Genomic DNA, 23,540 nt, shown 5'->3' with positions numbered 1-23,540 from the left:
CCTTTCAAAGTCCCTCGCTCCGAGGAGGAAATCGGGAAATATTTGCAGCAACAGCAGGAGGAGGAGGAAGAGGAGGAGGAGGAGGAGGAGGAGGAAGGCGGCTGGAGCTGCCACCGCGCCGGGGCACGGCGGCTCCGCGGAGGGATGCGGAGGGAGGGGGCCGGCTGAGCGCATCCCCGCGCCGTGCGGTGAGTGCGCGTGTGTGCGGGGGGGTGTGAGCGCGTGTGTGCGCGTGTGTGCGCTCCCTCCATCCCTCCATCCCTCCATCCCTCCCTCCTCCTCCTCCTCCTCCTCCTCCTCCTCCTCCGCCCTCCGCCGCGCCGCAGCCGCGCACCGGGGCTCCGCCGCCCGCGCCCCGCCGCGGTGCCCCGCGGCTGCCCAGCCGGCCCCGGCCCCGGCCCCGGCCCCGGCCCCGCCAGGTAGGACCCGGCCGCGGCCCCGGGGGTCTCCGCGGGGGCCCGAGGGAGGCGGGCGGGGGGGTCCCCGCTGCCCCGAGCGAGGCGGCGCGGCTCAGCCTTCCTCCCGCCGCCCTCTGTCGCGACATGTCGCGGCGGCGGCCGCCGCCCCGCGGCTCGCGGGCATCTCCCGGCGGCGGCGCCTCGCCTCCCGGGCCGGGGCCCGGCGGCGGCGGCCGGAGGCACCTGCAGCCCCGCGGGCTTTGTCTCGCCGCCGCCGCCGGGGTCCCAGGCGCAAGGTCGGCGGCGGCGGCGGGCGGGGGCTGCGGCTGCGCTCGGCGGGCTGCCCGCAGCGCCGAGAGGGCGAGGGGCCGCTGCCGCCCCCCCCCCGGGGCTGCCCCCCCCTTCCGCCCCGTCCCTGCCCGCCGGGGCATCGCCTGCGGCGCCGGGCCTGCCGCGGGGCGCTGCGCCACCGCGACTCTCCGCTGTCTCGTAGGGGCTTGGGCTCGGCGGCGCGCCGCGCCCCGGCGGGGTCTCCGCGGCCTGTTTTGGGGCCGCTCGCGGCAGCGGGGCTCTCGCTGCCCCTCGGGCGAGCGGGGCTGACACGGGGGGGGCGACGCGAGCGGACGGACGGACGGACGGACGCGGACAGCGCGGTTGCACCCGGGCGGCCCCGGCGCGCAGCGGGGCGGGCGCGGTGCGGAGCCCCGCGGGGGGTGCGGAGCCCCGCGGGGGGGTGCGGAGCCCCACGGGAAGGTGCGGAGCCCCACGGCGGGGTGCGGAGCCCCACGGGGGGATGCGGAGCCCCACGGGAGGGTGCGGAGCCCCACGGCGGTGCGGGGGCCCGGCGCGCACCTGCGCTGCCCGCCGCTCCCGCGGCTCCGGCGGGCGAAAACGCGGGCGGCCGCCGGGCGCCGGCGTCCAGCTCCCTCTAGAGTCGGCGGCGGGGCAGGCGGGTGCCGCCGGCCCGGGCTCCCCTTCGCCCCCCGGCTCCCCCCGTTGCCGGCGGGAGGCTCCGGGCCCCCAAAGCCCCGGGGGAAACCAGCGCTAAACGTCGCTTCTCTCCCTGGCCGGGTCCCGCATCGCGGGGGAGAGGAGCAGCCCACCACGCGTGGTCTCTCCTTAAAAAAAACCGAGGCTGCAATCTCGCTGGCAGGCAGTTCCCGGCAAGCTGCCCCCAAACCCGACCGGTCTGGCCGAAATTTTATGCCGGCGAAGCTTTATTTTCTTTATTTATCTGTTTATTTTGGAAAGTTGCTGGGGAGATTGTGGGAGGGGCCGGACGCTGCGTTCGGGAGATAGGATCCTTGGAAAAAAAAAATCCGTGGCTGCCTGGTCATTACGCTAACTTTTTAATGCCCTTTGCAGAAAACAGGGTGGCCCGCTGTGTATTTTAGTTGGGTGGCTTCACGGCGAGCTGCGCCTCTGACTATATTTGGAAAGGTTTTGCTGTGGGTTTTTTTTTTTTTTTCCCCTTCAGTCCCGATGCAGTCAGGATGCTGATGGCCTGGAAATGGTTTTCCCGACGTGGCGGTCCCGAGGGTCCCGGGCAGGGGATGCCAGCGGGCCGGGCCCGTTTTGGGGGAAGGAGCCAGGGCAGGGCTGCAAGCCCGGGCTTGGGGGAACGCGGCGTTCGGAGCCGGACGGAGGTCCGCAAGCCAAGCCGGGGGGTGCTAGGGTCCTCCTCCTCCTCCGTGGCCTCCTGGATGAGTCCGCCGGCTGCCCGGCACTCTCCAAGGCTGCTTGCACGCCTTTGGTGCCCGTCACCGGGGGAGGCTGCACCTCGCCTGCTTCACCGATTGCCGGTCAGAGACCGGACGATTTGTCTGGGCTTCTTTTCCCTAGAGCCACGTCCCTTCCCGGCGTGGGCTTTGCTCCCGGCAGCAGCAGCTTTCGGCGAGGCCCAGCTACGCGGGCTTCGGCGGCGGAGGTGCTCGTTGGCCCTCCCGGAGATGGGTGGTCCCGTAGGAGTCCCACCTGTGGAGGGGAGGTGGGCCGAGCCTTCCCGGCGCAGGCTGGTGCCGCTCTCCTGCGCCCGCGGCCGGGAGTGGGCTGCTGTGATTTGGAGGTGGGGGTGGGAGCACAGGGTGCCTAACTCGGGGGGGGGGGAATCGCTTGCTCGGGGTCTTGCTTGGCGTTGCAGAGCGGCTCCCTTTCCGCTGGCGGCATCGCCGCGGCGCGTCGGGAAGCGCACGGGTTCCCACCGCCGCCCCGGCAGGAACCGGCAGCGAAATCACGGCAACGACGGCCGTGGCGAAGCCGCTGTGGGCGCAGGCGGGTGGCTAAGGGACATGCAAGCCGGGCTGGGCCGGGAGGGCGGCCTCGCTTCCTTCCCGCGGGAGAATAACGGGGATGATTTCTCCGGGAATATTCCTCCCGCGGAGTCCGCCGCCGCGGGCTGCCCGAGACCCTGGGCAAAAGCGGAGCAAGAGGCTCTCCAGGGACCGAGCCGTTCATCTTGGATCATACAAATAAAGAAATGCTGCTGATTTTATAGCCATGGCTTCTCGGGGGGGGGGGGGGGGTTGATCGTCGGGCTCTGGCTGCGTGCGTGAAAGCAGCGTGCTGCGGCCGAGTGTTTCGTAGCCCGCTGTAATTCCCCAGTCTGTTGGCGATGGTAGTTGTGAACGGGTGCCGGTGGGGAGGCGGCGGGGGGCTACGTGAAGGAGAAACGCCGCCTCGGCGCGTGGCGAGCTGGGTGGGAAGGTCGGATGGGCGGACGGCTCAGCCGCAAGCCCCTGGGCCTCTGTCCCTCCTCTCGAACAAAACGTGGGGCTCTATTTATGTGCGTGTTAGAATGATTGAAAGGGGAAAACACGACCAAGTGCGAGTGACTTATTAATCCGACTCATTTTATTCCGTTTTCCTGCCGGCTGACACTGGTAGTGTCCTTTCAAGACTGCAGAGCTGGTCCAAAGCGTGATGGGACTCTGCTATTCTTTACGACCTGGCTCAGTGACCCGCAGTGTGACGTTTCCTCCAGGACCATCTGCTTTCCCTTCTTGCCAAGGGGATTTCACAATGCCTGGTTGCTCCGAATAACTGTGCGTGTGCGAGGGTCCGGCTTGCCACGGGGAGAAGACTCCCCGAGCACGGGCAGGTGGACGCTCTGCGTTTGCTGTTGAAACCGCTGCCCTTCAGGAGGGGATGGCGAAGAACCACGCAGCCGAGTGGTATTTCATGCCCACGCTGAATGTTTTTCTTCATAAGCCTACATATTTAAAAAAAATAAAAGCGCTTTGGAGCTATCGGGGATAAACGGAGCAGATACCCAGGCAGCCTGTATTTTGACAGCCCCTTTATCAAACGTCTCGGAGACGCGGTTCGAAGCAGCGCGAAACGCGGTCGGGATTACAGCTGCCGGGTGACTAACTCGTGTTTCGGCTCAACTTCCATGTCCGTTGAACGCACATCTGTTTCCAATTAGCCGCCTGCCAAATGGCCTGCGACGAGGTGCTCTTCTTTAAGAACACGATGTTTTTAATTGTTTACTTCCCATTTGTAAGGGGCGGCTGCAGCCGGCTTTGTGGGAAGCAGACGGTGCGCAGGGCCGGGGCTCGGGGCAGCGGGGCTCTTTGCAGCATTTGCAGCATTTCTAATGCAAATGACTCCTCCCCGCCTTTTCTAATTTTTTTTTTTTTAATTTTTTTTTTGCAATCTGTCTTGCGGGAGCCTTGCTTTCCTCGTCCGCCTTATCTGCTCTTATCGCCCAGCTTGCCGAATTGCTCGCTCTGTGCACCTTTTCCTTTTCTTAATTACAAAACGGCAGCAGGGACGGGGAGCCCGACAGGACTCCCGGGGAAGAAATGTCGTTGCCTTGCATAAAACCATCTCCGGCGAATTTCAGTGGTGTTCTGCCACCGCATTAATCCTACCACAGCATCCTGCAACGAAAACAAGCGGAGCAGAGGGGTTTTGGTGCGTCGTTACCAGTTGGGTCCTTTGTAGGCTCCAGCGAAGTAAAGGTGTTGACACACTCGTTTCTGCTCTTAATAGAAACATTAAGTAGTGTGTAATTAAATTAACGTGGAATGGCGAGGCGTAGCATGGCAAAGGCTCTCCTGAAGGAGAAAATACAGGTTTAATAACTAGGAATCTGGCTTTTATTGGCTAGTAAAATTGAGCATGAAAGACCGCGCATGCGCAGACTTTTGCTCTAAGCATCCCTATGTGCTTAAAGGCATCCGCTCTGCGGGTTTACGCGCCGTTAACTACCCGCCAACCTCTTTAACGCTGCTGGAGAAGCGCGAGGCAGGGCAAGGGCAAGGGCTGCCGCCGTGCCCGCTGCTGGAAACGGAGCGCGAAAGGCCCTCGAAGGGGGAGCCGGCGAAGCTGACCTAGTGGGAAGAGAGCACAGGGACAGGTTTCCTCTCGACGCGTGCCAAGAGAGCCGTGCCTGGATGCACATGGGGCTCTTTCCAGCGTTGGGAAGGTGCAAAGTGATGCACCGCGGAAGAAATGGCTCCAAAATCGTTAATTAAAGCTTGCCCTTCTGGTGCACCTCCTGATCGAGTTACTGCGAAGAGCGCGGCTTTGCCAGGGCTCGCTCTTGCGATGTGCTGGCTCCTGCTATGGAGTAGATGCTGGGGAGGACTGTGAGCATAAAAAGGCTGTAAAATGCGTAGCTTACAGTGATTAAAAGCAGCAAGTATAAAAATATTTGAAAAATCAGCAGGGGGGGAAGCAGACTTCCCTGTCTTCTCCTGCTCTTACCCTGAACTCCAAGGAGTGAGCGCTGTATAATTTGGAAATGGGAGACAATTCTGCCAGCAGTGAAGCAGAATGATGTGTTTTAATTAGATGAGAAACACGGAAACACAATTGAAGAAATAAGCTTTTAGCAAAGAGAGGGAGCTGGTGTTAAATATCGATGCAGCTGAAGGGGTTGGGTGCTGGACCCGTCTGGACCCGTCTGTCTTCAGGTGACTGCGCTATAGATGGTTTGTACGTGGAAATCTGCAGTAATCATAATACAAATTGGGCTGGGTGTTCTTCAGCAAAAGAGTAATTTGACTGTACCTTTGGGGAAGGCGGAAAATAAATTGGGTGGAAAGGAGGAAGATCTCTGTTATTTCTGGTCGGCCCCGGCTAATGTGTCTTTCCTCTCCTCTCTGCAGGTTGAGGACGTTTGGGAGCTGTTTGGTGGAAGCGGCCATGTCGCGAGCGACTCACCCGCCCGCCTTCCCGGTGGTTTTCCACCTCCTGAGCGTCGTGGTGGTGTTGCTCTTCCATGCCGAGGGCGTATGCGCGGAGAGCCCGAGCGAAGAGCCGGCGAACGAGACCGAGGAGTGCACTGGCTCCTACATCTGCAAGAAAGGCGTGATTTTACCGATATGGGAACCCCAAGACCCCTCGTTTGGTGACAAAATCGCTCGGGCAACCGTGTATTTTGTAGCGATGGTGTACATGTTCCTGGGAGTATCCATCATAGCCGACCGCTTCATGTCCTCCATTGAAGTCATTACATCTCAAGAGCGGGAGATAACCATCAAGAAGCCCAACGGCGAGACCAGCAAAACCACAGTGAGGATCTGGAATGAGACTGTCTCCAACCTCACACTGATGGCCTTGGGCTCGTCGGCCCCCGAGATCCTCCTGTCAGTCATTGAAGTGTGTGGTCACGGCTTCACGGCGGGGGACTTGGGGCCGAGCACGATTGTGGGGAGCGCCGCGTTTAACATGTTTGTCATCATTGCGATCTGTGTTTACGTTGTTCCTGACGGAGAGATAAGGAAGATCAAGCACTTGCGAGTGTTTTTTGTTACAGCAGCCTGGAGCATCTTTGCCTACACTTGGCTTTATATTATTTTATCTGTGTCGTCTCCTGGGATTGTGGAAGTTTGGGAAGGCTTGCTCACTTTCTTCTTCTTCCCTATCTGTGTGGTGTTTGCCTGGATAGCTGACAGGAGGCTTTTATTTTACAAGTACGTCTACAAGAAATACCGGGCTGGCAAGCAGAGAGGCATGATCATCGAACACGAGGGTGACCGACCCTCCTCCAAAGCTGATATCGAGATGGACGGAAAGGTGGCCAATTCTCACGTGGAGAACTTCTTGGACGGGACACTGGTGTTGGCAGTCGATGAGAAAGACCAGGACGATGAGGAAGCCAGGAGGGAAATGGCTCGAATCCTGAAGGAGCTGAAACAAAAGCACCCCGACAAGGAAATTGAGCAGCTTATCGAGCTGGCCAACTACCAGGTCCTGAGCCAGCAGCAGAAGAGCAGGGCCTTTTACCGCATTCAGGCCACGCGGCTCATGACCGGAGCTGGCAACATCTTGAAGAGACACGCTGCAGACCAGGCCCGCAAAGCTGTCAGCATGCACGAGGTCAACAGCGAGGTGGCAGAAAATGATCCCATCAGCAAGCTCTACTTTGAGCAGGGCACCTATCAGTGCCTGGAGAACTGTGGCACCGTCGCCTTGACCATCATTCGCCGAGGAGGCGACTTGACCAACACTGTGTACGTTGACTTCCGGACAGAGGACGGGACGGCCAACGCTGGCTCTGACTATGAGTTCACCGAAGGGACGGTAGTCTTCAAGCCTGGGGAGACCCAGAAGGAAATCCGGGTCGGCATAATTGATGATGACATTTTCGAGGAGGACGAGAATTTCCTGGTCCATCTCAGCAATGTCCGTGTGAGCACTGAGGCCTTGGATGAGAGCATTCTCGAGGCTGGTCGTGTCTCTACGCTCGCTTGCCTTGGCTCGCCATCTACTGCCACCGTCACCATCTTTGATGATGACCACGCTGGCATCTTTACCTTTGAGGAGCCAGTCACGCACGTCAGCGAGAGCGTGGGGACCATGGAAGTGAAAGTTCTGCGAACCTCTGGCGCACGAGGAAATGTTATTGTGCCCTACAAAACCATCGAAGGTACGGCCAAAGGTGGAGGAGAGGACTTCGAAGACACCTGTGGGGAGCTGGAGTTCCAGAACGACGAGATAGTGTAAGTGAAGGTTTTATTTGTTGCTGATGAAGTCTTTCTCCCAAAGTTAAATGCACGTGGCTCCTGAAGCTGCACTGGAGGGGTGCGGGTGCCAGGGCGTTGCAACGAGCCCTGAATGGCCTTGTGTGCTTCAGGGGGCCTTATGCGTACCTGAAACGCTGTGTTCCCGCTTTGCTAGCGAGCAGAGAGTGGTGCTTGCTTGGGGCGCTCCACCCCTAGCAGCAGGGAGGTGGGGCTGGTTCGCGAGCTCAGCTTCCCCCCTTGAACCCATGTGCTGAGCAAACCCCTACAGCAGGGGAGGAACCAGAATTGGCGTGGCTGTTATCTCCCAACAACAGGGGCCTGTCTAGCAAAGGGCCTCAGCTGAGTCTTTGAATTGGGTTACATCTTCCCGTTGCCTCTTGAGGGTCAGCTCAGCTGAGACTGGGCCTGCTCCACCGATGCTCCCTTCGGGGCTGTTGACTTTGGAGGAGGTCACTTCTTCCTCTCCTCTTCTGAAGGCTGTGGGCCTGGCTTGTTGGCCAGCGCGCGTCCCGAGTAAGCCTTGTCACACAGAGAAGGCTTGTGGCTAGCTGCCACCTTGTCTGGTGGTTTGCAAGTAGGAAAGAGGCTGGAAGCTGCTGGAGGTTACTCCCGAGTACTACTGGCTGGCTGGTAGAAAAATTACTTGTGCTGCAGCCTGGTTTATCATGTTAGGTGAAGAATGTGAATTAGCCCAGTAAATCACGATGGGAAATGTCTATCCTTAGGTATGTCCCAAAGAGACTTCCTTGCCTGGTTGTAGCTCTGGGAGGAGCGAGGGTTGGGAGTCCTGTTGCTCCAGCCAGAGGTTCTTCCTACGGTGAAGCCCGTCTGTAGGCGAGTCCTGCTGGCAGTAGACTCTGTGGTGCAAAACCGCTGTGTGGGACTTGGAACAGTCCCTAAGAAATAGCGTAACTGTCTCAAGGGAGACCTAAAGGTTGGCTTAGATGTTGCATCTCGTGTGGTTGGTCTCTTAGGAGCCAGGACAGACCCCCAGCGAGCGCAGGGACTGGGCCTGATGTGCTGTGTGCTGCTCATATCTGCTCTGGGGGCAATTAAAAGGCGATTTGTAGTTGCTGGGCAGGGTATTAGATGAGTGGGCAGATGTTGGGGTTTTTGCTTCTCAGAACTGGGTGAGAACTTTATGGCTTAAGTGGTCTGGAGGCCACGCGAAAGTCGGGAGCATGCAATATGCTCTCGTTTCTGGACCGGGCTCCTGAGCAATAACTCTGCTACAGTCATTTGGGTTTTTCTGGGGGGGGGAGGAGGAGAAACAGGGAGGTGCCTGCGGAGAGGGAATGAACTAGGCCAAAAGGATATCCCCCAAAGGCTCCTTCCTTCTTAACCAGGTCACTCCGAGCACTAGTGAAACTGGGCTGCCGGCAGCGCGACTTTGACGTTGGGCTTCGGTTCCCCGCGACGCACGCGTGGGGCGGGCCGGCGCGCAGTTGGGCCACCCCAGCGCCGTGAAGCCAGCGCTCGGGGCAGGGTCTCCGTGCCGTCCTTCGGCCGCGGGCGCCCAGCGTGAGACGGAGTCGCGTGGAACGCTGCCTCCTTCTCTCGGTGGTGTTACACTAGCGTCTGCTGCGGGTGCTGGTGGCCTTTTTCACTGCCTCTTCACCGCTGGCTTCTGCCAACCACCGGATAACCCGGGGATGTGCTGGATGTGGGCAGGCTGCATCCTGTCGGAGCTGTTCCCCGTCCTCGGGAGGGGTGGTGGTGTGCCTTCCCCCGCAAAAACCTCCTCCTTCCTTTTCTTACCAGCCGTCTGCAGGCGCGCAGCGAGCAAGAAGCGGGGAAAACGGCTTTCTCGGAAACCGGAGTGTGGTTTTGCTGTGCAGATGCCAGCGCGTTGCCATCGTATCTCCGTTGCCTTCAAGCCATCTGCCGCCAGTACCGCAGACTGGGGAGGGACGGCGCATGGGAAGCGGGGCCTGGGCGGGGTGTTTTGGGAACCCGCGGGCTGCCAGGGGTGTTGGGGTGGAAGGAGGTGGCCGCTGTCCCACTGCAGGGCCATACGTTGGCCAAGGGACTGCTCCACTCGGGTAGGAGAGGGCACACGTGGTTTGCTAGCGCAGTGGACTTCAGAGCTGAAGCCCGTTTGCTGTCACTGCTTCAGATAAATCACAGCTGTGTAGCAGGGTGCAATTCCCCAGCGTATTTGACCTGCTAAAGTGCAAAGAGTTCAAGTTTTCCCATCCTCTGGCCGGGAGATGGCTTTGCTGGCCTTTCAAAGGGTCTTCAGTGCCTCTTCAGCGCTGGCACTCGAGGCTGCACGGGTTAGCTCGATAAAACCGAGCAAGATGTGTTTCTCTAACAGCAAACATAGGGCAGTGCGGGAGGACACCAGGATGAAAGAAAACGGTGTGCGAGCCTCTGTTGTTAGAGGGCTGGCTCGCTGGCAAGTCCCGGTAAAATCGGAAGGCGCTGGGAGGGCCCTGATCTTCTGGAGATCTTCCTGCTCCCAGAAGGCCCAATTACGTAACGTGTTGTTTGCTAGCGACGTCCAGAGAGACTTCCCCGTTTTGCAATCTGTTGATGTCTCCTTTCCCAGCGCACGGAAAATAGCTCTGAACGAGCCTGAGACGAGCCTCTCCTGAGCATTGAAACAGAAATACCGCTCGGATGCTGCCGAAAGAGCTGTGCAGAGGAGGAAACGTTAGTCCTATGAAAGCGGCTGCGCTCGCTCCTGAGTGCAGCTTGTAGGTTTGACAGCAGCGTGCCGGCACGCGAAAGGAGCGGCACGGAAATGCCTCCCGCGGAGGGAGAGGCGGGTTTCGCAGCGGCTGGGCTGCGGGAACGCCGTAGGAATCCGATCGGCGTCTCGGTGACGCTGCGTGGGGGCCTGGGGCCCCGAGGCATCCGTGTAGGAGAAGGTGCCGTGATGCAGGAGACGGCCTCTCCTCGGGGCCATCTTCGGCAGGGTGACTGCAGCTCTGTCTGGCATCGCTGTTAGTGATTCGCGCTTCCTTGACGAGCGGGAGAACATGGGCTAATAAGATGTGTGGTTGCAGGCTCTTGCTGCCTGCCCATCTGCCACATCTGTTCTCGTCGTAAGGGAGGTCGGCGGGTCATCTCGCCGGTGGGGTTTTTCCTCCTGACCGCGTGCCTAATAATCCAAACGAGTCCAGTCTCCTTTTCTGGGGGAAAGCTGATGGGATCGCTGCTCCCTGTTGTCCTGAAACGTCAGGAGGAGCAGCAGCTCTTCCAGGTTGGACTGCAAGGCCATATGGAAAACGCGGGTTCTTTCATGGTCGAGAAATAGTGATTTTTCTAGAGCTGAGATTGCAACTAGGGATCTGCCACAATCTGCGGTCTGGATGCCTGCCCCCTTCACCACCACCCCCTCTTTTTTCTGGTTTTTTGGTTTGAAACTGCAGTGTTTTGACAATTGTCTCTCTTTTTTTCTTAATTCTGCATGAATTGGGCGAGCTCTTGTTTTCATCAGCTTCAAAGATGTTACAAGCAAATACACGGGTTGTCAGTTATACTGATACTTTGCCTATGCTTTTCCACCTGCAAAATACATGGAGGAGCTGATGTGACTAGACCTTGCTGTTCACAGTATTTCCCTCGCTACCGTTTAACTGGTTTAGGGAAGGAGGCATCTGCGGTCTTAGGGAGTGAAATTCTTGGCCCGCTGAAATTACGTTTTCCCAGCTGGCTTTGGCATTTCCCTGGAAGCCTAAATCTAGAAGGCAAATACCATCGGGGACACAAACGCCAGCTAAACCCTTCTGGGCTTTTTGGGAAAATGTCGCCTTGTCTCCCGAGACTGCACACGCTGCGTCCCAAGAGCCCTGCGAAAATGTCGGGGTCAACAAAAGCAGATTTTGGGGGGGAGCAGGAACAAGACAGCACTGCTCTTTGCAGTTCCCCTTTCCTTTTCCAAAAGAAGTTGAGCGAAGGATTTCTAAAGAAGCGGCACAAATGAACCGCTGACTCGGCTCCGGGAGCTGTCTGGCTCGGTTTCGCATCTGCAACGTGCAGCTTCGAAAAGGGAAAAGCAGCCGCCAGCTCGGCTGGCCGTGCAGCGGGACGGGGGGGCGCAGGGGGGTCTCCGAAGCGGCAGGGACGCTGGTGAGAGCAGGGCCGGAGCGGGCGAGCGCCGCGATGCCGGACGCGTCATCTCTTTCTCCCCCCTGTGCTAGCGCGGGGTCAATGGCCGGCGGCACGGCGCGAGATATCCAAACAGTCTAAAGAAAGATCAGGCTCTTCTTTGGCCGGCTTCCAGCCCCCGGCTTGGGTTTTACAGCCTTTCTGTGTTGTTGTCGTATTTTTTTTTGTTGTTGTTATGGAAAACTGCCATTGTGGTTGAAAATCAGTGAGTATCTATAGTATATACAGCTTTAGCAGTAAGGAAACCTGTTCTAGGCTTGAGGGTAGAAGCTCCCTGTGGATGGCATCTCCTCTGTCCTGCACGGTGCAGGTGGGATGGAGATGGAGATGTCTGCGTCTCTCCGTGCCTTGCAGCTCGAGCTGATCCTGTCCATGCCAGAGCGGTGCCGGTGGGTACGCTCCGGGGCCGTGCTATCTCCTGCCATCCTGGTGGCATGGGAAAAACCCTAGGAGAGGGCTATCCATGCATGAGACCTGGGAACTCGGTCTGATTGCATCCCTGCGGAAGGGGGGTTCAGGATGCCGCACGCGGTGCCAGTGGATGGCGGGAGACTGGGGTGGAGGATGGCGAGAACGAGAGCGGCGAGCTCCGGTTGAAGGACCAACATGGCTTTTGTCCTTGAAAAACCAATGTTTCCTTATTTGTAATGAGCTGTTGTTGGCAATTTACCGCTGCCAGCTGCATCTCTGTGGTTGATTAAGGGAGCTTGGAGCTTAAATATGTAATAACACTCCGAAAGCCATTGAGAGGCAGTTATTAGCTTCATCAGGGCCTGCGTACACATCCGCTGTGCGCCTTTATGAAAAGGCTACCTATTAGGTGCATTGTAGTAATTCATAAAGCGCAGCGTCTCGGCTCGTTTCACGGCATTCGAGCAGCTGCCCTGGTGATGTTCGGGGCCGTGGGAAAGGCTGGTCCTGGTGCGTACTGTGGCTGCCCAGCTCCTTGCTGGGGACGAGGGATGGCCAGGGGGTAGGAGAAGCCCCCGTCCCACCTTTGCAGGCCCTCGGCACGTGCTTGAGCACCGCTGGGCACCGGCTGCGTTGGGTAGGTCTCGCAGAGAGAGTAGCTGCCTCTCCATCTCCCTCCTTTGCACGTTGCGGTGCTTTACTGCGGCAAGCTCTTGAGGAAGGGAGGGGGTTAACAGCTGACGTGCAGGACCCCGATGTGAGTTGCTTTGGGAATAGGTGGCCTTTGCTTGGGTGCTTTGACCCCGGCGATGGTGCTCGGTAGCCTTGTTCCAGCGGCAGAGCGGCATTTGTGGGCTTGAAAGGCAATGCCACCTATTTGTCCATGCCTTGAGCTTCAAACAAGAGGTAGCTGTTCACAGGCATCGCAGGTACGAGGGGGTACGGTCTCCGCCGTCAGCCTCGGGCACCACCGGCGTTAAGGTCAGCGCTGCTCGGGCCATAAACACCATTTAGCCTGATAGATATCTGTCTTGGGAGATATCAAACCCGCTGCTAATAACGTTTGTGGCACTGAGGTTGTGCTGGCTTCCAAGAATGGCAGTGCTGGATCCTGGGTGACGACAATTAATGAAGGCATTCTCGGTTTTAAAAATATCTTGGTGTAAGAGAGAAAATATTCCCACCGCTGTGCAAGCGCGAGGGTGACCAGCGTGCATCTCCTCCGTCCAGTCCCTATATGGTGCCATTTCCATAGTGGCTGGACTCCTTCCTACGCAGTCAAGGCGACGGTAAAACGCGCCTGGCAAGGAGAAACGAAGCGGTGACGAAGAACTGGGGCCCGGGCGGGATCCCTGTGAAGCAGGCGCTGGATGGGGAGAGATGGAGCTGATAGCGCACGTCTGCCCGGTGGGAGCGAAGCTCTCTGCAGGAGAAAGTCTGCCAAGCGCAGATGCTCCCTCATGGCCAAGGACAGAGGTGCCAATGGGTTGAGCAGAGCCCAGATCTCCAAAAAAAAAAAAAAAAAATTGATTTGCAAAAAAAAAAAAAGAAAAAAAATTGATTTGCTTCTTTGAGCAGCTCTTTTGCAAGCTCTGAGTAAAGATGCTTGCTTCCGTGAGAGCAAAATAATTCTATGTTGAGCCCTTGCAGACAACTTAGAGTAGAAATAAATCGATCCATTAAAGCGCTCATCAGCCCCTCAAACTTTGCAGGCAGCCTCTCAGCTCGGAGGTGCTAATGGCTCGGCTCCTCTGCTGCCGGACGCGTGCGGCGCGAGCCGTCCCCTCGCTGGCTCGCGGCAGACGGCTTCTCCCGGCGTGCCTTTGCATCAGGAAACGTGGCCGGGCGCTTGCTCCGGGACGCTGCGGACACCGGGCGCAGCGGGAGCTGAGTAGCAGCTGGCAGATTTGTCACGAGGGAATCTTACCAAGCCAACCTGCCTGCCTCTCACGCCAGGCCTGCAGATAAGGGAGGAGCTCCAGACGGGCTTTTAACATTGCCGGGTTTGGTCGTGCCGTAAGGAAACGCTGGCTAAAGGGTCTCTGGGGTGGTGGGGTCCAACGTGGCTGCAAAGAGGAAGGTTGGACCAAGGGGGGGTGAAAAGGTGTTGGGCAAGCGCGTGTCCTGAACCGGAGCTTGCTGGAGGTGGAAGAGAGAAGGTGGTTGCTTAGAAGTGTGGATAGAAAGAGCAGAGGGGCTCCAAGCACTGGGGGAGATGGGGTGGAGCGTCGCCAGGATGGGTCGGGAGATGGTCTCGAAGGAGGCAGGATGCTGCAAGTGCTTGGGCAAGAATAGTTACAAGCCGTCGTGACCCAGGGGCCGCGTGTGAGCTCATGTCATGCTCTTGCAAAAAAAAAAAAAAACGTGGCTGACGTCATCCTGGAGCTATTCCTAAGGAGTGCGGTCATCCTGCCGCTCTCTGCTCGGCTGCCTTTGGCTCGGGGCACCTGGCTCCGGGCGGAGTGGGAGAGAGTCCAGCGGAAAGCACAGAAAGTGCTCGGCGGCCTGAGAAACACGACCCGGGGTGAGACGCTGCGAGGGCTGGGGCTGTTTGATTTAGGAGGACACCAGCACAGGGATAACTGAAGCGAAGTGAAGGGCAACGAGCTATTTGCTGTGTCTGCGGGGAAAAGGGCTCCCAGTGGAAATGGGTCCCCCCCGCCCCGGAGCAGCTGGGGGAAGTGAGCGACCTCCATCAGAAGGAGAGGACGCTTGGTCAAGGACTTGCCGGAGGTGTCGGGGGGGTTGTCTCTCTCAGGACGTGCATGGGTCAGATGACATCCTGGGAACTCTTCCTCTCCTGTTTTTTATGCTCTATCCAGGCAAAAGCGTTGACGGGATGAGTTGTGTTTCAGCTGGGGTGGCCTCCGTCCTGCGAGGTCTCGTGCCACAACTGGCTGGTGGGATGACAAGCTGCAGAGGCTTTGCAGCTCCCTCGTGGCCACCCCAGCTGGGCCCGTTGCTCGTGACGGGTGCCCGGGGCAGGGCCGGCGCTCCTCGGCCGTCTCTCTCCTCTGCTACTAATTAGATGCAAACCCAACTTCCCGGCAGGAGAGCCCCGTCCGCCCCCGGGGAAGAGACAAGGCTGCGCAGATTAAGGGAGCTAATTAGAGGGGAAGAGAGCGTTGGTGCTCAAGCCCCAACAGCAAACTTTGAAATCTAGATGAGGGAGCAGTATTTAATTATATACAATTAAACCGCGGTGCCTCAGCCCCCCGGGAGCGGGAGGTCTCGGAGGGCCCTCGTGGAGGAGCGGATCTGAAGGCGGCGGTGGGCTAGGGGCTGCGCTCGTTAAACTTGATCTGGAAAGTGGATCTGATTAGAAAACCTGGAAAAATCCTCTTGGCTTGTCAACTCCTTGTTTCTGTGTGATATCCCACCTCTCCCAGAGCAGGTAATGGGGCCCTCAGTGCTCCGGTGCTGTAAGAGCGACCTCTCCGCTGCTCCGAGGGTGATGAAGAGAGGAGAAGGCTATCCCAAAAACATGGGGGAAATGGGAGAGGATCGTAAGTAGTTGGCCTGAGAAAGGGAAACGGTCTTGGTGCCCCTTCCTCTTGGCCTGCAGAAGGAGCTGGGCTGCACCAGGAGAAGCTCCTGGTCCTGTCAGCTGGGGCATCTCCGGGGAGCTCCGTGCCGCTGCTCCTCTTGGCTCCCTAATCCCGTGGGATCTTTTTAGGTTATTTTCCCACGAGCTTGCTCTAGCCACAAACGCAGCTACTTCCTCTCCCCTCCAAGCCTGTCCAGCCGCCGGTTGCTGAGCCTCTGGCCTGCCCTCCCCAAGCCCACGTGGGGCTTTGCTTTCCCCGCAACGTGCCCATCGCGCAGTCGACCGCTCGCGGAGACATCCCGGGCCGCGGCGGCCGCTCTGATCCCCTGGATTAACATAGCAAAATCCGCGGTGAGGGAAAGCTTGGCCGGATCCGTATCTCCTGTCAGGGAAGAATTGCAGAGCTGGGCTGAAGGTTTCCCAAATTCCTCCTCAGCAGCCTTAAACCCTGAAGGAAGGCTGTGGCTGCTCCTCGGGTGCGAAAGGAGGTGGTGCCCGGTTTAGCTGGCAAATACCACGTGCCAGAGGACTTCTACTCCCTAAGGCGGCGGCTTTGAAAAAGCAAAAGCCCGGAGCTCCTTTTCATGCCTCCTTCTCTGCGGGTGTCACTCTTCTGCACGCCTCTGTCCCCGCTTTCTTCTAGGTGCACGTGCCGACCCCGTGGGTCGCGTTCGCAGTGTGGTCACACGCAGCTTCCCTGGAGGTCTGGCCGCTTAAATGTTGCAAGTGAAAATGATGCTGCAGCACCATTAGGTTCATTTTATTTGCCGGAGCCTTTCTGGCGACGTTTTCTTCTGCGATGCCAAGAGCTAAAACCTTGGGAGTTTCTTCCCTCATGGTGTCTTAGGTGAAAATTAATTTTTCTTTTTTTTTGCCTAAGCTCGGAGCTGAGGCTTTCAGAAAAATACCGAATAGCATCTAGACTCCACGTGAAACACCACGTGCTCTGTCTAGCCCTTGCTGTGCAAGGGGACTGCTGCTTTTTGGGAGAGAATTGCTCTCCAGGCTCAATCCTGCGGACCTGGAGGGGAAGGTGCGAGGCTCAAGTCGCTTCTTGATGCCGGTCTTTCTAGACCTAGTACGGGCGAGCGTGTCGGTCCCTTGCAAATACACAAACGGGTTCCTGCAAAATGCCGGAGCGTGCTCGGGGCCATGCCGCGGCTGGTCCTGTCGGAGCCCGGAGCCGGGCTGCTCCCGTTCGCGAGGGCGAGCCAGGAAAAGCCCTTTGGCTCTGGCTGCAGAATGGGTTTGACGGCCGTGTCTTAAATCCACCGAGCTGATGTTGGACGAGGTTCAGCTTCAGCACGCTCGCAGGGAGAGCCCTGGCTTGGCGCGAGGCAGGAAAGGTAAAAGTAATAAGGAAAAGGGAATACCTCCAGCCTTGCCAAGAAAAATCACTGTCGAGGCCTCCTTGGTTTCGAGCGGTGCGTGGGAAAGGGAGAGCTACAGCGGTCTGGATTCGCTTGGTCAGGATTTTGGGGCTAAGGTAGCGGTGCTCTGCGTGCGTGGGCTCGTGCACGTGAGGACCATCAAGAAAAAAGGTAACGTGGAGAGGTCCGCGTTATAAGGCTGCATTGATCCGTTCCCTCCTCACATCCAGTAAAGGAATTTTATACCACTGCTCTAGCTAGAAGTGCATTGGTCTGTGTGAATATTATTCACTTAAGGAACAAAGCTCTACTTTTCAGAAAAGTAGCAAATGGATGAGTTAGCGTGGAAGTTTGAAGAAATTAATTGAAGTTTTGAGGTTTCCTCCATCCACTCTGGGACCTCTGGCTGGATTTTAGGGAAACGTTGCTCACGAGAGCGCGTTTGAAACCCCCTGCTAGCAGCGACTGTGGCAGAAGGTGAAGTCAATAACGTTTCAGCGTCGTAGTTTCTCGGTGCAAGCCAGTAGGTTAGAAAGGTTAGAAAGACCTAGCATGCCGTGCAACTTGGGCAACAGCTCTTTGCAAGTGGGGGTTTGCTGCTCGCACCCTAGTTACGTGACAAAACCCTGCCGAGGAGCAGGCAGGGGCTGCAAAGGTGCGTGCTGGCTCTGGAGCTGGTGGTGGTGATGTCCCCCAGGAGCCGGGGGAGCTGGGTGCAGCGCCTGCCCTCCAGCCCTTGCTGGGGCACCACGCTTCTTGATTTGCGGCATGAGTTTTCTTCATTTATTCCTTTTGAGCTCAGGCACGTGAACGAATTGGAGCAGAACTGGTGAGCTCTGCTAATGAGCTTGAACACGAGTAGCTTTAGGCTTGCATTCGGGCTGTTAAATATGAAGCAAAACCATGCTGCCTTTGCAGCAGTTATCGGGAGTAGGGGCCTTGATTTGGCAGCAGTCATCTCCCCACGTGACTGAAGTAACGACTCGTAGCACGGAGAGAGCCGTGTCCTTGATGCGATAGGGTGGCATGAAGTTACAGTGGACAACCTGACCTCAAATGTGGGATTTCTCACCAGCCCTGGTAAAAACCTCCCAGGAAGGTGCAGCAGGCACCTCCTGAGCATCTTCTCAGGTTGCCGGTGTCTCCAAGCAGCCCCAGTGACCTTTCCATCTGAGCGAGATGGTCTTTGTTACTCTGCAGGTTGTCTCCACTGGATGAAGGCAGATTGCCATGAGATGGAGGCCATCGATTTTTGTTTTAATCATTTTAGGCTGTAAAGGAGGGCTTCACCTGCCAGCTAGTCTAATCCATAAATACAACATAGCTGCGTCCGCCCAGGCTGCTAGAGATGGCCTGTGCAGGTCTTGTGGCTACGTCTTTGTGGGACAGAAGTTGTATAGGCTTGTTGGTCGTCAACCCTGCAACACTTATGTTGGGAGGCCACAGCTTTGCCCAAAGGTTCCCCCCCCCCCCCCCGCCCCTTATTGCAATTTCTTCTCTCAGCAAAATTGAGGAAACTGGGAATTTTTTGCAGAAGCTCACCTGCTTTTCATCAAAACTCTAGAAAAGGAGGAACCATAAGAAATCGGCAAGGGTTTTTGGTTTGTTTTTTTAGAGAAGGCACCTGGGTGAAATAAAACATCACCCTTCAGTCCTCGGTAAGTCCATGTTGCAACACTGCCCTCAACTGACCCGAGGAGACCTACTGGGCCAGGAAGGCCCCGGGCCATGACCTGCTAATGGGGTACGGTCCTATCTGTTGGGGTGGTTGGGGACCAAATATGATGGAGCGAGAGGTCTGCTTGCGTGCAAGGGGCTCACCTCTCTTGGGCTGCAGAAAACCGCCCTCACTTTTGGCTTCTCCCTCTCCCCCCGGCTCTTCTTTTAGCAGCCCACAGTGCTGCTCTCCAAAGGTGGTTGCAACGTGGGCGTAAATAAAACCCAGCACTCGCTGGGACTGCACATACTCGGAGCCACGACGGAACCTTTAATGAGTTAAATCGGAGCTTTCATTATCTAATTTCTCCTTGTCAGCCAGCTTCGCTCATCTCCGCAGCTAATTGATGAGGTGGTGAGTAGCTGCTTACCTCCTGGAAGCCGGCTGCCTTTCCAAACGCTCCCGTTAGAGCCGGGTTTTTCAGGCTTGTGCTTCCTCCTGCCCGTTATCTTGTCAAGGGGAGCTTGCTTTGCGCCGGTCCGCGGAGGGGAGGAAGGAGAAGGGGACGGCAGAGGGTTTTGGGTGGTCCCTGGGACCACAGGCGCCGAGGCCTTGGGAGCAGCCGGCGCCGGGCAAACGGAGAATCCCCCTTTCTGCCTCTTTTGGGAGAAGAAGGGCTGGAAAAATGGATGTGCAGCCTGGAAAGCTCTTGCACAGAGCAGCGGCAGGAGCGTGCTCTTCCCGAACCCTGGAGAAGCGAGGTGGGAAGGGGAGCGACGAGGGGCATGGGAACACCTGTGTGCAAGCCCATGGGTAGGTAGAAGATGGGCATTTTCGGCAGGGAGGCAGAAGTGCCCTGGGGACAGCTTGTCGCGAGATGGCAGAGATGCCCTCGCTGGAAGGCCCGTGTCCCCGTCCGGTGGCTTTCCGAGGGAGTGTCCCTTGCCGTCGCTGCAGGGGCTGGTGGCATCCGGTGGCTTCTGCCCCGCGAGCCCGCCCTTCCCGTAGCCCGCTGGCGTTTCTGCAGCTTCGGTGCTGTCCGGGGCGAAACTCTGGCGGTTTTGCAACCGCGGCCTGCCGAGCTGCAGCGTGAGTTACAGAAAGAGAAACAAAAGAGGGTTTTTATTTAAATAGAAACGGTCCGTGTGGTTTCATCACCACATATGGCAAGGACATGTGCAGAGACGAGTTTGCCGCTGTCTGCCAAGGAGCAATAAGCGGGTCGAGGCAGCGCGTTTGAAATCTCCCAAAAGGAAATAGGAGTTTCCTTTTATAATCTCGGGTTTTATTTTATTTTATTTCAATTCAGACGGGCTGCCAGCGTTCAAAGAACCTTTTCACCAGGGGAAAGCACTGGTCACCGCTAGCGTCTCGAGCAAACCAGCTGCTCCAGCGTGCCGTGATTTATTTATTTATTTTATTTTATTTTATTTTATTTTGCAAAGTCCATTTTCCCGCGGGAGGCGTTTTTGCTGCTGTTTCCGCACGGGAACAGCCGAGCTGTTTGCACGGCTGCCGTGGGGCCGCTTGGCTTTGCCGGCCTCAACGGGACCGCGGTGGCCCGAAGCTGGCGAGGGATTTAGCATCCTTTTCTCCCCCACCGGGGCAATTCTTTGCCCATATATAGCCAAGATATTTTCCCCCTCCTCTTCTGTCTTTTAAAATCTCTTCCCGTATTGAAAAAACCCCAAGAACACAGCTGGAGCTGCTGCTTTGCGCAGAAGGGATGGAAAAAAAGGGGGGGGAAAAAGAAAGGCAGCAGGACGGGTTAGAAATCCCGACTCCCAGGGCCTCTGGAAATCTGTGCTACAGAAACGCTGCGCTGTCGTGCAGTTCAGGGTCTCTAAAGAAGCATAAATCTGCTTTCGAAAACAAAAAAACCCGCCCCATCTGCATATTGCAAGTATTTATAGTCAGCTGCAAGCTTTCCCAGCGAGAACTTGCGGCGTTTATTTTAAATTAAAGTGACTGGCGTGACATACCCGCGCTTAGCCTTTTAACAAAAATATTTCGGCTGCATAAATACCTCGTCGGTATTATCGAACCCCAGGGAAAGGCAGCGGGCTGCTCCCAGCGACGGCCGCGGCTTGGCCCGGGCTCTGCCGCCGCTACCCCCAGCCGAAGCCCTCCGAAGCCTGTTTTTTTTCTTTTTCGGTGCTTTTTTGGGTCTGTAGGGTGAGATGTGGGGAAACCCGTCCCGCCGGAGCGTGCGGTGCTGCGAGGAGAGGCGGGAGGTGACAGATGCCTGCGGCCAAAGGCTTTTGCCCAGGTTGCAACCTCTTTTGCAAGCGGACGAGGGTGACTGCTAACGAAAGGCAACGCGGGCGAGCGCTTGGGAAGAGGCGGCGCGGGGCAGCGAGCACTGCCTCTGCCCTGCTGCACGCGGCGCGAGCCGGCGGCTCCAGGTTTTTCTGCTTTTTTCTTTTTTTTCTTCCTCCCTAGTGAATTTAGGCAGTTTAAAGGGCTGCAAATAGTGCGTGTGAGAATTAAAAGCAGGCCCCACGAGAAAGGCCGCTTGCAAGCGATGCAAATGGGTCAGTGCTGGGTGCAAACAGGGGAAAAAAGCAAATGCTCCGGCGAGGATTGGCGGCCGGGGCAGTGGGGAAAAGAAATGTAGTAGGGGAAGAAAAAAGAACCACTGAAATGGTGAAATGCTAGCTTTATCCAGGGGGGAAAAAAAACAAAGCCAACCTGAACCTAAAATGTTCCCCTTTTTGGCTTTCTTTCTCTTATTCCTTCTTGCTGGGCCGGGCTGTAGGTGCCTGTGGAGTCCCAGGGAAAGTTGGGCGAGGAGGTCTTTATTCCGAATTTCTTCAGCTTCAGAAGGTGTCTTTTGCTGAAAGAAGAGTGTAGTTTTCTCCCCCCCTCGCTTTTTTTTCTCCCCCCCCCCCCCATTTTTCTTGGAAAGTTTGGAAAAGTTAATGAAAATACAGGAAATACAGGAATATTCCCGGCGCTGGCGGAGCTGGATGGCCCCCACTGAACTGCAGTGATTTTCTCTGCCTCGTCCAAGGAGCCGAGCGCCTCGTGCACAAAAGCAAAGCTGGGGAAAACTCCCGTCCTAAGCGACACTACTACCTCGGGGCAGGTCCCTTGGGTGACGCCGCGCGTGTGGCCACGAGGGAGCTTTGGGGGAGCTTTTGCGGCATCCTCCTATTTTTCTTTTTCTTTTTTTTTGCAAGGCGTCCTCTCTTTTTTTGCGGGGGGGTTTTGCAAAACCGAGCTTTTTTTTTTTTTCCCCCTTTGATTAACCTCAGCTTCTTCCTTTGGCGAGGCAGAGAAGCACCAGGATTAATGAAAACCGAGTCCGCTAGAGCCGGTGTTGCTTCCTAGCAGTGCGCAGAGCTCTGCACGGCCCCGCGTTGCAGCAGCCCCCTTGGCGGGGAGTTGCTTTTCCCAGGGGAAAGTCACTTTTTTTGCAGCGTTTTGCAAAAAGCGAAGCCTTCCTGGCCCAGCTACGCAGCCCCGGGCGCCGAAGCCGGCGCGGCGTGCGCCTGCGGGTTTCCGGAGCGCTTTCCCATCGGAAAGGCTGGGAAGCAGTGGCCTCTGGGAGCTCCCGCCCCGGCGGCCGGCTCTGCCCTCCGCGGCCCGCCGGGGATTTGGCTTCCCAAGCCGTCGCCTCCGGCGGGGCCCGGGAGGGAGGGGGAACGCGGCTGCCGGCGGGGTGGACACGCTCCTGTCCCCGGGGACCTGCGCGGGGAGTTACGCCGAGCTGTGCCGGGAGAAGGGAGACGCGGGGGTTTTTTTATTATTATTATTCCTATTGTTTATTTCTTTTTCTTTTGCTCATCCTAATTCCTCGCCTGCATTCCCGCGCCATCTGCGTTCCTCAGGCTCCGCTTAGCACGGATCGGCGGCCGCCGGGGTCAGACGAGTCTCTGCTCCACGAGCCAAACAGCCCCCCTTATCCCCACGGCTGCTCTGCCGGGGCTTTTTCCCGACCTCCCGTTGTATCCCAGCTTTTTTAGGGTGGGGGGACCCTCTGAAACCCAGCTCTCCCGGTGGCAGTGGCAGGCTATGCCCGTGGGCTTTTTCCAAAACTTGCTAGCGTGAAGCCATTGGGTTTGCAAACTTTGGGTCTTTACAGCCGGAGAAACCTAATTTTTTTGCGGGAAGTGAGGTGCCGGGCGCTGGAGCGAGGCCGGTGTTGGCGTTGCTCTGAGAGCCCTGAGTTGAAGTTTTCCGCAAAGCCGCTGCCCTTTAAAACAACTCAGCTTTATTTACTAACTCCAAATTTTCCCAGAGCAAATGACAAATAAAGCTCATGATATTTTTCCAGGGCTTATTTTGAGATTAAAGCGCTCTGGTAGAAAGCGTTGTGCTGGCAGCTGGACAAGAGGGCCGCGCGTCGGCATCCGGGAGCCGTCTGACGGCTGCTGGGCACGCCAAAGGGTTTCTGCGCTCCGGATTAACGGGGATGAGGGCTGTTTCGGGTGACGGGGCGCAGAGGTGAAAGCGGCTTCATGTCAGCAGCGAGTGACCGGGCGGCCGAGGTGCAGCCGGGCGCTGCCTCCCTTCTGCACCACCCGTGCTTGACGGACGCGAGAGATGGAGAGCCCTTGGGTTGCGAGAGCTGAAGGAAGCTGAATGGACCTTTAAAAGCGAGATAAAAACCTAAAAGCCCCCACCGAATGCCCATGTGGATGTCGGTTTGGTTGCTTACACCACTCAACAAGAACGAAAGCGGAGGCAGATGCAACATCAAAGTGCCGAGCCCTGTCTTTGGTGCCCAGCCTTGGTGGAAACCTCCCCTTATGCACCCGGACGCAAGGTCATATGTTTGCGAGAGCAATTGAGGTTTAACTTTGGGGGTTAGCAGCTGTAGATGTTTTGTGGCCATGCTCAACGCTTCAAGGACCAAAGGCCTGGTGGCTTTCATAGCGTTGCTCCCCCCGAAGCGCTTCTCTGCATCTTCAGAGCGCGCCGCCAGCTTTTGTGCAGAGCTGCGCCCCGAACAGCCGCGTTGCCGCAGTCGGGTCGGATTTGTCACCTGAACAATGTTTTTACTCACGGGAGGGAATTTGGTGGCTTATGGACCTGCTGGGCTGCGAGATGTGGGGCAATGTC

At 57.3% G+C, this 23,540-nt stretch overlaps 1 protein-coding gene across 8 annotated transcripts in view; it reads left to right on the top strand.

The window, feature by feature from the left end:
- Positions 1-333: 333 nt before the first annotated feature.
- SLC8A1 (solute carrier family 8 member A1) overlaps positions 334-23,540 on the top strand; it is a 49,007-nt gene continuing 25,800 nt past the window's right edge. For all 8 annotated transcript variants that reach the window (XM_064510081.1, XM_064510080.1, XM_064510076.1 and 5 more), the window contains exons 1-2: positions 334-419; positions 5,513-7,348. In XM_064510081.1, coding sequence (XP_064366151.1) covers positions 5,550-7,348 — 1,799 coding nt within the window. In that variant the 5' untranslated portion in view covers positions 334-419; positions 5,513-5,549. The remainder of the gene's footprint in view (positions 420-5,512; positions 7,349-23,540) is intronic.

This window comes from Dromaius novaehollandiae, chromosome 3, assembly GCF_036370855.1.
Source record: "Dromaius novaehollandiae isolate bDroNov1 chromosome 3, bDroNov1.hap1, whole genome shotgun sequence".
Lineage (NCBI taxonomy): Eukaryota > Metazoa > Chordata > Aves > Casuariiformes > Dromaiidae > Dromaius > Dromaius novaehollandiae.
Note: the sequence above shows the minus strand (reverse complement) of the source record. Positions and strands in the feature narration are given on the sequence as shown.